A 15,481-nucleotide genomic window follows, 5' to 3' on the forward strand; every position below is an offset into this window, starting at 1 on the left:
CATATAGAAAAAATAAATGTAAAAAGCATTTTTTGAAAGCATGAACATTCAAAAATTGTTTCTAATAAAAGAAATAAATGTTCTACATTTTATTATTCTTTCAACACACTGAATTGTAACTAACGTTCCACATTACCTTGGCTTTACAATTTTGATTTCCTAGGTTTTTAATGTGTGTTGTGTTTCTTCACAGCTTTTCTAACGTACCCAGACTGGCCTAACCTTTCAACCCTGCCTCAGCCAGCTGAGAGCTAAGATCAGAGTGAACTCCACAGTGCCTGTTTTCTAAGTTTCTTCCTCTATGCTTTACTCAGTGATCAGAGAGACGTTAGATTTGCTGATAAATCTGTACGAGCTTGCATAGGAATATGAATACTATGCCTATCATATTCATACTAAAACATCTCCTGACTGTTGTTTCCGATTTCATGATCATGGTTACTAAGATTCAATCTTGATAAAAATAACCTTTTGTTAAACGTAAACACAAAAGTAACAACACAGATTAAAATCTACAGTTCCAAAATACTAAGAATTGCTTCTAATACGACTTTAATAGCAAGATAAACCTGTCAAATATGCACTCAATAGAATTCTAATTTTAAGAAGTCTTGAATAGGTCTCACTTAAAATTAACTGAACAGAACCTTACTCACCCTCAAATTGCCAAAAAAATAAAAAGAGAGAGCTACATACCTGTCGCTGTAAACACAGATGATTTCTGTTGTGTAAATGCTGATGATTAGACAATGAGGAAGGCCAGCTCCGAGCTGGATATTGCATCTGAGATTGGGCCACGTCAGAAGGCCGTGCTACAAGATGTGAAGTAAACTGCCGATCAAGGTCATGATCTAAAACATGATTCGAGTTATCTTGTCCAAACGTTGATTCATCAAATTGAGGGAGGAGACCCTCTTGAAGGAGGTCCTCTGGGTCAAGTCCTGTAAATGGTTCTGTATGAGATTCCACTTGATGAAGTAAATTCTCCTCTAAAGACGAAAAACCATTAGTTTCCACGTGATCATTGTAATGACCCATTTGAGGTCCTGAGTCAACAGGATCAGGGAAGTTCATGTGCACAGGAGATAATTTTGAGTTGCTATAATTACCCTGAGGATGTGACGGATGCAAAATTTGAAAATTATTTGAATTCAGTGATGGAGTGGGGTTTAGGATATGCTGGGAAGAATCTTGTTTAATTCCCCTATGAGGTGAAAAGGAGTTGCTTCCAGCAAAATCAGATAAAGCCTGATTTGTATGACTGGGTGCAAGAACTGCAGATGACTGCAGAAGACCGCTCGGTGACATGTGACCACTGGAGAAGGAGTACTGTGCAGGGAACTGCTGGGAGTTACTGACGGAACAGGAAGTCATACTGGGAGAAGGTCTGTTAAAGGGTCCTTCCTGATGACTGTTACACTTGAGGAAGTGGACTGGAGGATTCGCTGCTTGAGAAAACTGCACTGGAAGAGGCTGTTGTGAAGAGGAGGCGTCAGTTATGTGTGGCGGGAGGTTTGCATTAACTCTGTGGGGACCAGAAGCATTAATGTCTATAAAGTTTTTAGACTGGCCAAGAGAATTCTGCCCTGGGTTAAGATTACTTCTGTTTTGTTGTGAGCGAAGTGAAGTACACTGTGTTTGATGTTCACTGGGCTGAAATAAGGCAAAATCATGGTGCACCACAAAGCTTTTATTTTGATGTAGAGAGTGTGAATGTCCTTGTTGATGAAAAGGAGATCCATTTTGATTAGAAAGGCCAGTAGCTGTCTGATGACCCCACATTGGACTGCCATCTGCTACATCTTGAAACAAGCCATTGGCTTGGTTTGGGGGATGGATTGGAGAACAATTAAATTGAGAGTGTGGAGACAATACATGTTCAGCTGGACTGCCAAAGGACTGGTTAACTTGATGAAATTTCATTGAGTCAAACTGATTTAACTGTTCAAAGTCCGTCATCTTCTGATGTGTTGGAGTACCTTGAACATGGTTCAGTGAATCTATATGCAAAGGCTCAAACTCTGCACCCAGGTTCAATTCATCCACTAGTGAAACAGGTCCTGGCTGGACAAACGCATCATCTGACAAGCCTTCTAAAGTCTCACCAAAAAGATTTGTATCATCAAAAAAATCCATCATTGGGTCTGTCATTTTGAAACTTCAGTGAGAATTTGGGTTGTTCATATCAAACAGTATGTTCAGCTTCTCTGTTGCAGACAATAGTGCATCATTTCTGGGGGTCATCAACTAATCCAAAACAGGCCAGTGTTCATTCTTGCGCTACATAATAACATGTCATGAAGTGTCGGAATCCTAGGAACATAAGACAAAAGTAATTTAAATTTAGTAGTAGTAGATATTCTTTAACATATAAATAAACACACAGTACTTTGTGTGTGATAATTCATTGCAACTAGGTAATTAATATTCTATACAGGCTATTTAAAAGTAAAAACGCACAGTACATTACTCTGAAGTACATATACTATGACAAAAGATTATAAGGCAATCCCTAAGAATAACAAACAGTATGTCACACTACAACGTGAAATTTCTGTAACTCCCAGCACTTCTATTAATGATTAGAATAACTAGGCACTGCCCTTCAAAATGACAGATGTCCTCAGGTTAGTAAGTAGATTATGATCACCTGGTCCAGGTCCCATACAGTATATGCAGAAATACCAGAAACACAATTTTCAAGATACCATGAGGTGACCCAGAATGAAATAAATTTTCTTTGGTTAGCTGTTATCACTAACACAAATGTGCTGCAAAGTATGATGGAACATATGCTCACATAGTTCACATGGTGCTTTTGCTTATCTAACATGGAAGACCAGCCCAGCAGTCAAAGGACTTAGGTATCTATGAAGCAAATCCAAGGATCCTATAATCAGTTGTATTCATTATACCATCTTGAGAAAAGGGGCTAAATCATTAGGGATATACATATTTCCTATTTTATGAATCAATTGTGCAAATGCTGAAATTCAAAAGCTAAATAGAAAACAAAATGGAGCCTGAGCTAAGTAAATGAAAAACTGGTACTATGACAAGCTAAAAAAAAAAAAAATTAAACCAGGCAGGTTAATGCCTTTAATCCCAGTACTTCGGAAGCACAGGCAGGTGTATTATCTGCGTTTGAGGCCAGTCTGGTCTACAAAGCAAATTTCAGAATAGCTAGGGCCTTACACAGAGAAACCCTGTCCCCAAAACACAAACAAACAAACAAATAAATGAAAGCTTATACTTAATATATATAATGCTAATAAAACTTCTGCATATGCAGTTGTCTCTGGGTATATGAGGGAGACTGATTCTAGTTTTTTATATAACCTTATCACACTACATCATGTCTTAAAATATCAGCCACAATACAAATAGTATATAAATCGATATTATACTATATTGTTTAGGGAATAAAAGCAAGAATCAACTAGCAGGTATAATTTGTTTCTTCGAAACATTTTTAATAATTTCCATGTGGTGGTTCCTTTGGTGCAGAACCTTATGATACTGATGGCCAAGTATTCATGAATACAAGCACACACGTATATAGCAATGAGATGTAAAAGTGATCTAATGACTTGGTTACTTTGTAATACTAAATAGGTAACCATTATTGCTCCAGGCTTGAATCACTTCCAAAAAGTTTTAAAGTATGTCTAATGTTCCTATTTTGCACACATACATACACACATAAAAATATCACAAATGGGTATTTATTCCCATATATACTAGTTAATTTAAAAATCACTAAAATGCTAAAAAAAAACTTTTTCAGAACTTCTATTTTGAGGGATAAATATTAAAAAATAATTTTTTAAATAAAATTCCTACTAACTATTCAACTGTAAAAAAATTTACAGTTTAAAAATGTTTAATCTTAATTCTGAGAAGTAACAACTATCAAATTCGAATAAATTATACTTAGATATTGATGTATCATCAATCACAACAGTATCTCATGCTTTAATAAACAACATGTAGCCCTATCTGACAGTATATGCCTACACTCCCAGCGCTTGAATGGCTAAGGCAGGAAAATCCAGTTCAGATAGTCTAGACTACTGAGTGAATTTCCAAAGACAGCCTGGGCTAAACTGTAAAACCCTTTCTCAAAACAAAACAAAAATAAGCATTTAGAATGTAAAATACTTCACAACAATCTTAATTAACGGGAGAAAGCTATCCTGTAAAAAATGGGATGGAATGAAGTACGGTGAAGAAGTTTTAGGTGATAAAAAGTCAGATACTAAAGTTGTCCCTTTAATTGCGGAATAGAAAATTATTCACTAAGCACAAATTATAAGGGGGAAATAATAGCTAACAACAATTTACTCATCCTTAACTTGATTTTCAGGAAAGCAGACATAATAAAACAATTAGAAGGAGCATATTATTGTGTAGCTGTAGGATTTTACTGTATCATACATTATAATATACTCTAATACTCGACACAAAATACTCCGACAGTACTAGTCAGATGAAAGTCTAGCTTTTACTTCAACAAAATGAAAAGTTTTGATATAAAAAGTTTATAGGCTACATCATTAAAATTAAAAGTCCAGGGTTTTGGGATATACCTGCACCCAGTACTCAGGAGGCAGAAGCAGAAGGATCTCTGTGAGTTCAAGACCAGCCTGGTCTGCATAGAGACTTTCAGGATAGCCAGAGTTACATGGTGAGATATGGTTACAAAAATCAAAAACCCAAACAGTGTGGTCCTGAAATACACAGCCCCGTTCACTCAGATATGAAATGGGAGGATTATGAGTTCAAGGCCAGCTGTGGTGACCTGGTGAGAGACTGTCTCAGAAATAAGTACATAAAAGAAAAAGTGTTTGTGCTTCAACCGATACCTTAAAGAGTTTCTAACCAGCACAGTCTCACCAATGAGTAAATTCTAACCTCTCAGGATCCTGGCTCTCAGCTATGTTCTAGGAGAAAAAGAAACAACCAGTGGCATATTAAAGAGATACCTGGGTTTGTGGGCACATGCCTGTAATAACAGCACTTCAGAAGTGAGGGCAGGTGGATAAGGAGTTCAAACCCAGCCTGGGATACATAAAACTCTGCCTCAAAAACTAAAAGGAAATGAAGAGGAAGACAGTGAAGGGAAGACAGAAGAGGAGAATGAAAGGGAGGGATAGGGATAAGAGGGGAGGGAGGGAGGGAGGGAGGGATAGGGATAAGAGGGGAGGGAGGGAGGGAGGGAGATGAGACAAGAAGAGCAGGAAGTGTTGGATGTGGTAGCACAAGCCTGCAATCCTAGCACTTGGAAGAAGGAGGCAGGAGGATCAGGACTTCAAAGCCATTCCTGGTCACATAGCTAACTAAGTAGAGGCCAATCAAAACTACATGAAAGCTTATCAAACAAAAATCATAAAGTAAGCAAGCAAACAAACCATCCATGGGAAAAAACAAATTTTTTTCTAACCATAACTCTGATAAAGAACTTATATATATCCCAGCAGTGGTGGTAGTGGTGACGTTCGCCTTTGATTCCAGGACTCAGGAGGCAGAGGCAGGCAGATCTCTGAGTGCAAGGCCAGCCTGGTCTACAAAATGGGTTTCAGAACAGCTAGGGATACACAGAGAAACCCTGTCTTGAAAAATGAAAACAAGACAAAACAAAAAAAGACACCTTATATCTAGACCATATAAGAACTTATATCTAAAACATATGAAGCATTTTCAACAAGTTACTGGAAAGACCTAGATACTTCTCCAAAGGTATATAAATTTCTAGTAAAGACATGAAAAAATATCCAACCTCATTAATTGCCACAGAACTATAAACCAAAACTATAAAAGAAAGATCACTTCTTACCCATTAGGATGAAAAAGTAAAAACACCAAATAATTGAATGTGAGAGTGGTTGAGAAAAAAAAAAGAGGGAAAAAGAATAGTTTAACCTACACATTAGTGACAGGGATGTAGCTTCTGGTAGATCCTCAAAAATTTAAAAATACAGCCGGGCGGTGGTGGCGCACACCTTTAATCCCAGCACTCGGGAGGCAGAGGCAAGCGGATCTCTTGAGTTCGAGGCCAGCCTGGTCTACAAGAGCTAGTTCCAGGACAGGCTCTAGAAACTACAGGGAAACCCTGTCTCAAAAAAACCAAAAAAAAAAAAAAAAAAAAAAAAAATTTAAATACCAAAAAGAGGAAATGACCAACTAATAACTGATAAGTAGAAAAACAAATCCCAATATGTCAGCATAACGGAGTTACTCAATAATAAAAAGAAGTGAGATGGACCTGGTGGTACTGGCTTAGAAATCACAGCTACTGGTAGACTGAAGCTGGAAGAAGACAGCTCAAGGTCAGCTAGGCTGGGCTACAGACTGAGACCAAAGCAGCCTGTGTGGCTTTCTGAGACCTTGTTTCAAAATAAAAGCAGGCTGTGGTACAATTCTCTTAGAGCATGTATGAGGACCTGGGTTCAACACCTAGTATTGCAAAACTAAAAATCTTATAAAAATGAAGCACTAACTTATAACCCATAACTGTGAAAACCTTATATACTAAGTGAAGGAATACAATCACAGAGGTTTACTACCCCTGCCCTTTTTTGAGACAGAGTCTCAATATTTATCCCAGGCTGGCAACCAGTAGTAGATCAGTGGTTATAAAGCTGAAGAAGCAGGGCAGAGCCAGGACTGGTGCCCGACGAACACTTGCCATAGGTTTATGGGGTTTCTTTCTGAGGCGATGAAAATGTTTTAAACTGTTTTCAGTGATATTTAAACAACTCTGTGAATGCCAGGCAGTGGTGGCACACACCTTTAATCCCAGAACTCAGCAGGTAGAGGCAGGTGGGTCTCTGTGAGTTACAGGCCAGCCTGATCTAAAAAGCAAGCTCCAGGATGGGCTCCTCTCTCAAAAAGCCAAACCAACCAACCAACCAAACAAACAAAAAACCCCCAAAACAACTCTGTGATTACTAGAAACCACTGCTGGGCGTGGTGATGCATGCCTGTAAATCTAAAGATCGGAAGTCAGTCTAGACTAAAGAGAAAAACCCTGTCATCAGAAAGGAGGAAGGAAGAGGGTCTGGAGAGATGGCTCAGCAGCTAAGAGTGCTCCATTCTCCTCCTGAGGACCTGTGTTTGGGTTCCAGAACCCACGCTGGTAGCTCACAACAGCCTGTAACTTCAACTCCAGAGAATGAAATGACACCCTTTTTGGTCTCCATGTTTATACAGACACACAGCATATGCTCATGGACACTTACACCTAAATAGAAATAAATCTTTAAAATTAAAAAAAGGAAAAGAATGAGGACAGTAAGATATCTTGGCAGAAAAATTGCTTCCGTTAAGTATGAAACTTGCACAAATACAGATACATATACCATATTTATATACACACGTACAGTCAGACATACACACATAAGCAATAAAATTTTCAAAAAGAGGGAGTAAAAAAGCCGGTGAATTATTCACTTAAATAGATTAAGTCACATAGTATGTAAAGTACATCAGTAAAATATTTTAAATAGTAGCTTAAACGATACAAGGCTTTATAAGGTCATACAAATATAAACTTTACTTAAGCAAATCATTCCATACACTAGTCCCTTACTTCTCATCAGTTTCCTTGTTTTCTAAAACAATATAACTTCATTCTTTTTTAAGCTAGAAAAAATCCACACTGGAGCAGCGCATCGTGGCTCATGCCTTTAATCTTAGCACTACAGTCCGAGGCAGGTATATATTTGTGAGTTCAAGGCCGGCTACAAGAACATAAGGAACCTCTGGCAAACACACACACACACACACACACACACACACACACACATACAAACACAAACACAAAATCTTTTCTTTTTAAAAAAATTATTTGAGGCAAAAATTCCTTTTAAAGTAAGCTGGGGGAGGTGGGAAGCGTGAGCTACTATGATCATTTCACTCCATCAAAGTTTTAAACTTCAAAATTTAGCAAGCCAGGTAGCTGGCACCTGTAATTCCTGCACTTGGGGAGTCTGCGGGAAGAAAACTGCTGCCTGGGTTACAGACTGAAATTCTGTCTCGGAAAACCAGGAGAAAAAAAATACAAAATTTCCCTCTATTGCTAGCCAACTTTTCTTTTCTCTATTCTCCTAACGGTTTTCCTTAATTTCCCTTCCTGGGACCTGACCCAAGTACACCCTCCATGATTACTATGTGCACTAAGAACGCCTTGTTTATGTCAAGATGGTGAGTTTCTGTGGAAAAAAAGATGCTAGGCACAGCAGAGCCAGGCTGGGCCAAACCGACTTATCATCTTACCCATTGTCCTTCCAATTCATTGCCTTCTTCTTGCAAAGTAAATTTCCTGCCCATCAGCACAGTGACTATTTACAATCCCATTGTTTCTCAGTTTCTTCACCAAGATCAAGTGTACAACTTACACAACACCAAACACACACACACATGGTCAAGTAGTACAACAGAAGTGATTAATTCTAAATCTTAAACGACTAAGTAGTATCTTGCTGGAAAAGTTCTAAGTATTCCACTGTTTTATTAATCTATCTGACCCGTCCATCCTAAGAAGGAATATAATATAACTTCTTTCACTTGGGAAAGGAGGGAAGGACACACAGACTAACCTGAGAGCTTGACTCCCGATGCCAGTCCTAAATAAAGTTCTCTATTCTCAAATGACTTCAAATGTGCTTATTGGTTCTGCTCCCCTGGGACAGAAAACCAACATTTGGGCACTGGAGAGACGACTTGGCTGTCTTCCAGAGGACCTGAGAGTCTGGATCCCAGCACCTATATCAGATGGCTTGCAACTAACTGTCTTTAACTTTGATCCCAAGGGACCCAACAGCCTCTTGTGGTCTCAGGGGGCAATGCACCTTATGAACACAAATCTACATTTGACACACACACACATACAAATAATTAAAATTTTAATTAAAGAAAAAAGACACCAGGTGATGGTGCCTGTACACACCTTTAATCCCAGTACTGGGGAGGCAGAGTTTGAAGCCAGCCTGGTCTACAGAGTGAGTTCCAGGGACAGCTAGGACTATATAGAAAAACCCTGTCTTGGAAGGAAAAAAAAATAACAGAAAAAAAAAGATATTTGTCCCAGCACTCTGGAGTCAGAAGCAAGTGGTACTCTTTAAGTTCTAGGCCAGTCAGGGCTACATAGTTAGATCTTATCTCAGAAAACAAAGAAACAACAACAACAACAACAAAACCTGGGTTCCATAAAAAAGAAAAGAAAAGAAAAGAAAGAAAGAAAGAAAGAAAGAAAGATTGAGTAACAAGGATTCTTACTGACTCTGTCAGAAAAGAAAAACTCTAGGATATAATGTATTGTCATTTACAAAGTTCCTTATTATTAAAAATAAATAAAAGCAAAAAAATTAACAAAAAGCCCAATACCTCTCCTAAGTACTTGATATGATGACTAAGTGTAAAATACATATTAAAATAGTTTCCATACCAAAGAAAGATGTCACCTTTACTATAATTACTAAGTATAAATAGCTAAGAAAAATTTATGCTAGATTGCAACAGAATAACCTAGGAAATATTAGTAGAGACAGAATTTTTAATTTAGAGTATCTTAAAATTTGTTTTTAATCATTTTACAATTTTATGTATATATACATATATGTATGTATATATATATATGTATATGTATATATGCTTTACCTGCATGTATGTTTGTGTGCCAGATATATACAGTACCTGCAGAAGCTAGAAGAAGGAGTTACAGTTCCTCTGGAACTGGAGCTACAGATGGTTTGGTAGTCACCACGTGGGTACTAAGAATTGAACCCAAGCTCTCTGGAAGAGCAGGCAGTGCTCTACATCACTGAACTACTTTTCTAGCCCCTTACAATGCAATTTTTAAAGCTGGAAGCCCAGGGAATTTTGGATAATAAATATTAAATGAAAATGTATAAATCTACAAAAATGGTGTCGATAAGAGGAAGGCAACAAACATTTTTCACTCTTTATTTAATTATCTATCAGCAGCGTTTGTTACCATTACCCTGGGGCCTCTTTTAAAATGATTAATAACACACAAAGAAATTCCCCTCATTTTTCTTATTTTTTTCTGAATGTCTAATTTCAGTCTCTGTAAACTCTGTACCCTCTAATTGTTGTGGTACTTGAGGGTACTCTAAATTAGCAGTTCTCAACCTGTGACCTGCGAACCCTTTGGGGTCACATATCAGATATCCTGTATATCAGATATTTATACTGTGATTCATAACAGTAGCAAAATTACAGTTATAAAGTAGCAACAAAATAATTTTATGGTTGGGGGTCATCACAACATGGAGAACTGCATTTAAGGGTCATAGCATTAGGAAGGTTGAGAACCACTGCTAAATGTTGGTGGTACTTGGGAGTACTAACCTCTAAATGTTGGGGTATCTGGAAGCACTCAAACCTATAAATGTTGAAGGTACTGTAGGCACTCTAACCTTTAAGTATTTACGGTATTTGGAGGGTGCACTAATCTTTCACTTCTGTCTATACCGACTCTCAATATATTTTAAGTAGTCTCATGGTGTTAAATGTCAAATATGTTGGCAATTTCCAAATTTAAATCTATTATATCTCTGCCTCAATTTCAAACCCATATATACCTAACAAGTATTTGGCTTCTCCTCCTGTATAGTGGATACGAAGGTAACCCCCGACATTTACTAGGTCATATTTCAGAACAGTAAGTAGCAGGTGTGATCTTCTGCCAGTTGTTTCAGGTCACTTCACTTACAATCCTGCAATGACTCTGTATTGCACCCACAATAAAAGCAGCACTCCTCATTCTGACTGTATTATAGCCCTCCACTCCCACCTCAACACTCTCTGCCCACAGATCCTGCTCTCCTCTCTTCATCACTCCCTTGCTTCAGCCACCAAGGCAGGAGAGCGAGTTCAGCTGAACACCCTAGTTTCTCTCCAGTGCTTCTAAACACAAGCAAGAATCATTGAAACCAACTTCACCAGGAACCTGGGAAACCGCCAAAGTTTTACAGCAACTCAGAGAGCAAAGAGAAAAGTAACAAAAAGCAAATCCCTATCATTAAAGAAAATCTGTATTAAAATTCTGGCAGAGCAGTTATCTTAGAATGTATCTAAGGTGAAGGAAGAAAGCCTGCATTCAGTTCCTGCACCAAAAGAGATAATGGAAACAGAGTCTAAACACAAGCTAAAGATGAAGCTACAATAACCACCCAGAAGAAATACAGTTACTTCATGAGATGGACTCCAGGCTTCAATCATCAGAAACGGAAAATTCTATAGCAAAATGCAAAATAATCTTATATGCAGATTTGCAATATCTAATGCTGAATATGTCTGTTTTAAAACACACATACACACATAGACACACACAAACACGCATGCACACAGTGTTCCCCTTAATATACATAAGAAAAAAAATAGGAAAGGACTCATAGACTCTGTCCCTAAGTAAAGTTACTGAATTTGGTAGACAAAGAATTAATAAACTCTGTTAAATATGCTCAGAGAGCTAATGGAAGTCATGGCTCAAAAATGAAAGCAACACTGGAAAATAACATAAACAAAATAAAAATACAAATACTTAAGGAGAGTTTATTAAGAAGGTCAATCAGGAATTCTGCTGCTGAAAAGAAGAGTAACAAATCTGGGGGTTGGAGAGATGGCTCAGAGGTTAAGAGTTCAATCCCAGCAACCACATCGTGGTTCATAACTATCTGTAACAGATCTGGTGCCCTCTTCTGGTCTTCAGACAAAACACTGTATACATAATAATAAATAAATTATAAATTAATAATAATAAAACACCAAAATTGGTTAAAAAAAGAGTAACAAATTTGAAATTCATTACAGGGAGATTTAATCAAACAAAGAAAAACAGAGGACATGACCACTGAACCCATCTAGTCTGAGAAATACAGAGAAAAAAGAATGGTGGACAGACTGAGACTTGTGGCAGCGACAAGCACCACAGTGAGGGATCCTGGAACAGAGGGGAGGGAACCACAAATATGACTAAAACTCACCAAATCAGATGAAAGACATGAACTTTTGAAAAGGTGTGAATGTATACATCTGTGCAACTATATGTACATGTGAGTGCACCAGGAGGCCAGAACAGGGCACTGGATAGTTGTGCACTGCATGGTGTGAATGCCAGGAACTCAAGCTGGGTCCTCTGAAAGCAGAATACATGGTCTCAATTCTGTTCCCAGCACCTGATGGTGGCTCACAACCATCTGTAACGCTAGTTCCAGGAGACCCAATGTCACACACACACACACACACACACACACACACACACGCACGCACGCAGGCAAAACCCTCCTTCCTCTACATTAAAGTTAAAGAAAAGAAAAAGGTGGAGTCATGAATGTAGCTCCATGATAAAGGACAAGTGTTAGGCCTTGGGTGGGTGTGATTTTTTTCTCTTCAAAACATAATTCATGTTTCAGAATTACATAACTGTTCTATATACCCCTGACATGTTCATGATAATCTACACTACTGACAACTTCAACTCTTTAATTCCGAAATAGTCCTAAGAGATCACGTTAAAGGACACCTGCCACCAAGCCTGTCCACTGGAGTTCGATCCTAGGTCCTACATAACGGATGGGGAGAACAGACTGCAGAAAACTGTCCTCTGACCTCCTCACGAATGCAATGTGACACCCATGCACCCACACTTACACAGACATATTATTAAAATACCAAATAATAAAGTAAAAACTAAAAATAATAGCAATAATAAATTAGCACTTGGGAGGGGGGAAGGGAGGTAGCTAACCAGTCTGAATTAGTGAAACTGTCTCCAAAAACACAAGTAACTAGCAAACAAACAAAAGAATTAACACCAAATTTAAGATTCACTCAGGAAGACAGCATAGTGATGGCTCAGTGGTTAAGAGTTCATCCTACTTTTCCAGAGAACTCAAATTTGGCTTTTTTGTTTTGTTTTGTTTTTGTTTTGTTTTTGTTTTGTTTTGTTTTCGAGACAGGGTTTATCTGTAGCTTTGAGCCTGTCCTGGAATCAAGTTTGGTTCTTAACACCATACCAGGGGCTGGAGAGATGGCTCAGAGGTTAAGCATACTGGCTACTCTTCCAGAGGTGGTGAGTTCAATTCCCAACAACCACATGATGGCTCATAACCATCTGGTACCATAAATTCTTGGCCTGTAGTAAGCATATGCATTCAGAAATTCAATAATGCCAAAGTGGGAAACACAATTTCTTTATCTTTAGCAATTATTTCAAAAGTTGAGCTGCAACAAAACATCACTCTCCTGGCTTTATAGGGCTCCCACTGATACGTACATTTAAAAATTGTTCCCCTGCACCACAAAACCAGCTGTGGCAATAATCCTAGCACCTGGGAGATAGAGGAAGAAGAACCAAAAATTTAAGTAAGGCCACCCAGGGCTACATGAGACCCCTTCTTAAAAACAGAAGAGTATTATGTGAACTCTGTCCAAGGAAGTCTCTTGGAATGCTGTTGATCGGGAGCCATTGAAAGGAAAAGATGGCTTTAGGCTTTCATTTCCTCCCTTTAGCCCTACACAATTTCACCTTCCTTTTTTTATTTTTACTTTTAACAAATTTTGCTTTAAAGCAAAATTTTGGACACATACCTTGAATCCTAGCATTTGGGAGGCAGAGGCAGGTGGATTGCTGAATTCTAGGACAGTCAGAAATGAACAGAGAAACCTTGTCTCAAAAAAAATCCAAAAAATAAATAAAATCACAGAGAGGTATGGTGGCACAGATCTTTAAAAAGAGAAAGTATATATATGGTTGGACTGAAACTTAATAAGGAGATATACAACAATATCTTTAATAAGGCCAAAGATATACAACACCAAGTCTGTTCAATATAATATAATATATTGTATCCTTCTTTCCTAGGAAAGACTGATTCCCTCCTTCTTTCCTTATCCTCTTCCCATTACTTTTCTTTTCTTTCTGTGAGGGGTGGGAAGAAGGCATAACTATTCTGAGCTATTGCTTATTTAACTGTCTTTTTAGGTTTTTGGAGACAAATTCTTCCATAGCCAAGGATAACATCTACCTTGCCTCATTTTGATAATCTGTTTATTTGTTATCGTATATTCCTTTGCACTACATTTAACTTAGGTAAAAATAGTTATTTATCATCAATATTTATCTCTGAAGACAATGAAGACTTACCAAATACATTATTGGGTTAATAAAACCACATAACTGGCCGGGCGGTGGTGGCGCACACCTTTAATCCCAGCACTCGGGAGGCAGAGGCAGACGGATCTCTGTGAGTTCAAGGCCAGCCTGGTCTACAAGAGCTAGTTCCAGGACAGGCTCTAAAGCCACAGAGAAACTCTGTCTCGAAAAACCAAACCACATAACTGAATTGATAACTAGTACTTTTAAGCATTTTTAAAATATGTATAAATTGGAGAAAACAAGAAGGCATTATTGCCAGTTGAATATACACATATCTATTATCACATTTTCCAGTCTTAGAAATATAAAACACATTTGTGCACATGGACCAAGCCAACATCATGACTGCTCACACCTGTGTGAGAAATTATAGTAAAAAACTATCAGAATAAACACAATGAGAACAGATAGAGTACTGTTCCTTCCATGGACACATCTGACTCACAGAAACACTATGCTAAGGAATATATAGAATCTCATTCCACAATAAAGTTCAAAACCTGGCAAAACTAACCTATAGTTACAGAAGTCTGGATAATGGTCCCCTCTGGAAAGACAGGAAGGGGTGGTAATTAGAAAGGCCTATGAGGAGGGTTTCAGGACTGCTAATGATAATGTTCTATTTTTTTTAAACCTGGGTGGTAGTTTCAGAGATATGTCTACTGTGTAATAAATCGCAGACTTGTACACATGTGATTTATATGCTTTTTTTGCACATCTGTCATAATTTAACAAAAATAGTTTTTAAAAACCTAACTAAGCTAGGCAGATGGCTCATGCCTATAATTGTAGCATATAGGTGGCTGAGATAGGAAGAAAGCCATGAGTTTGAGGGCAAGTTAGCTTACAAAGTGAGTTCCAGGTCAATCTGGGCTAGGGAGGGAAACCCAGTCTCAAAAAGTAAAACAACAACACCAACAAACTACTACAGTGAAGCATAAGGGAGTATTATAACTAACAGAAGTGGCTGTCACTCAGCAGAAGAGAGCCAAGAGCTCAGGCTACAAACAGACTTCCTATGTCTGCATACTGCTGATTTGAAGATACTTTCACCAAAGTAAAACAAGTATATTGTTACATACTTATATATGTGGTGAATTCATTCAATTATGGAATCTGTCAGTCTTCCCTAATATCCAGATACAAGCAATTTAATATTTCTGTACCTTAATTGGTTTAATTGTAAAACTAAACAGGAATGTTAAATCTATCTAGTCTTAAGTCCCTTTGGGTTGGCAAGAATCTACATGAAGGTAAAAGGAGGGAATTAACTCCACAAAGTTGTGCTGTTTTCCA

General features: G+C 37.9%; 1 protein-coding gene across 6 annotated transcripts in view; it reads right to left on the reverse strand.

Annotated features, from left to right (window-relative positions):
- Chd9 (chromodomain helicase DNA binding protein 9) overlaps positions 1-15,481 on the reverse strand; it is a 214,126-nt gene that overhangs the window by 116,685 nt on the left and 81,960 nt on the right. For all 6 annotated transcript variants that reach the window (XM_038312415.1, XM_038312410.1, XM_038312413.1 and 3 more), the window contains one exon: positions 697-2,313. In XM_038312415.1, coding sequence (XP_038168343.1) covers positions 697-2,151 — 1,455 coding nt within the window. In that variant the 5' untranslated portion in view covers positions 2,152-2,313. The remainder of the gene's footprint in view (positions 1-696; positions 2,314-15,481) is intronic.

This window comes from Arvicola amphibius, chromosome 15, assembly GCF_903992535.2.
Source record: "Arvicola amphibius chromosome 15, mArvAmp1.2, whole genome shotgun sequence".
Classification (NCBI taxonomy): domain Eukaryota; kingdom Metazoa; phylum Chordata; class Mammalia; order Rodentia; family Cricetidae; genus Arvicola; species Arvicola amphibius.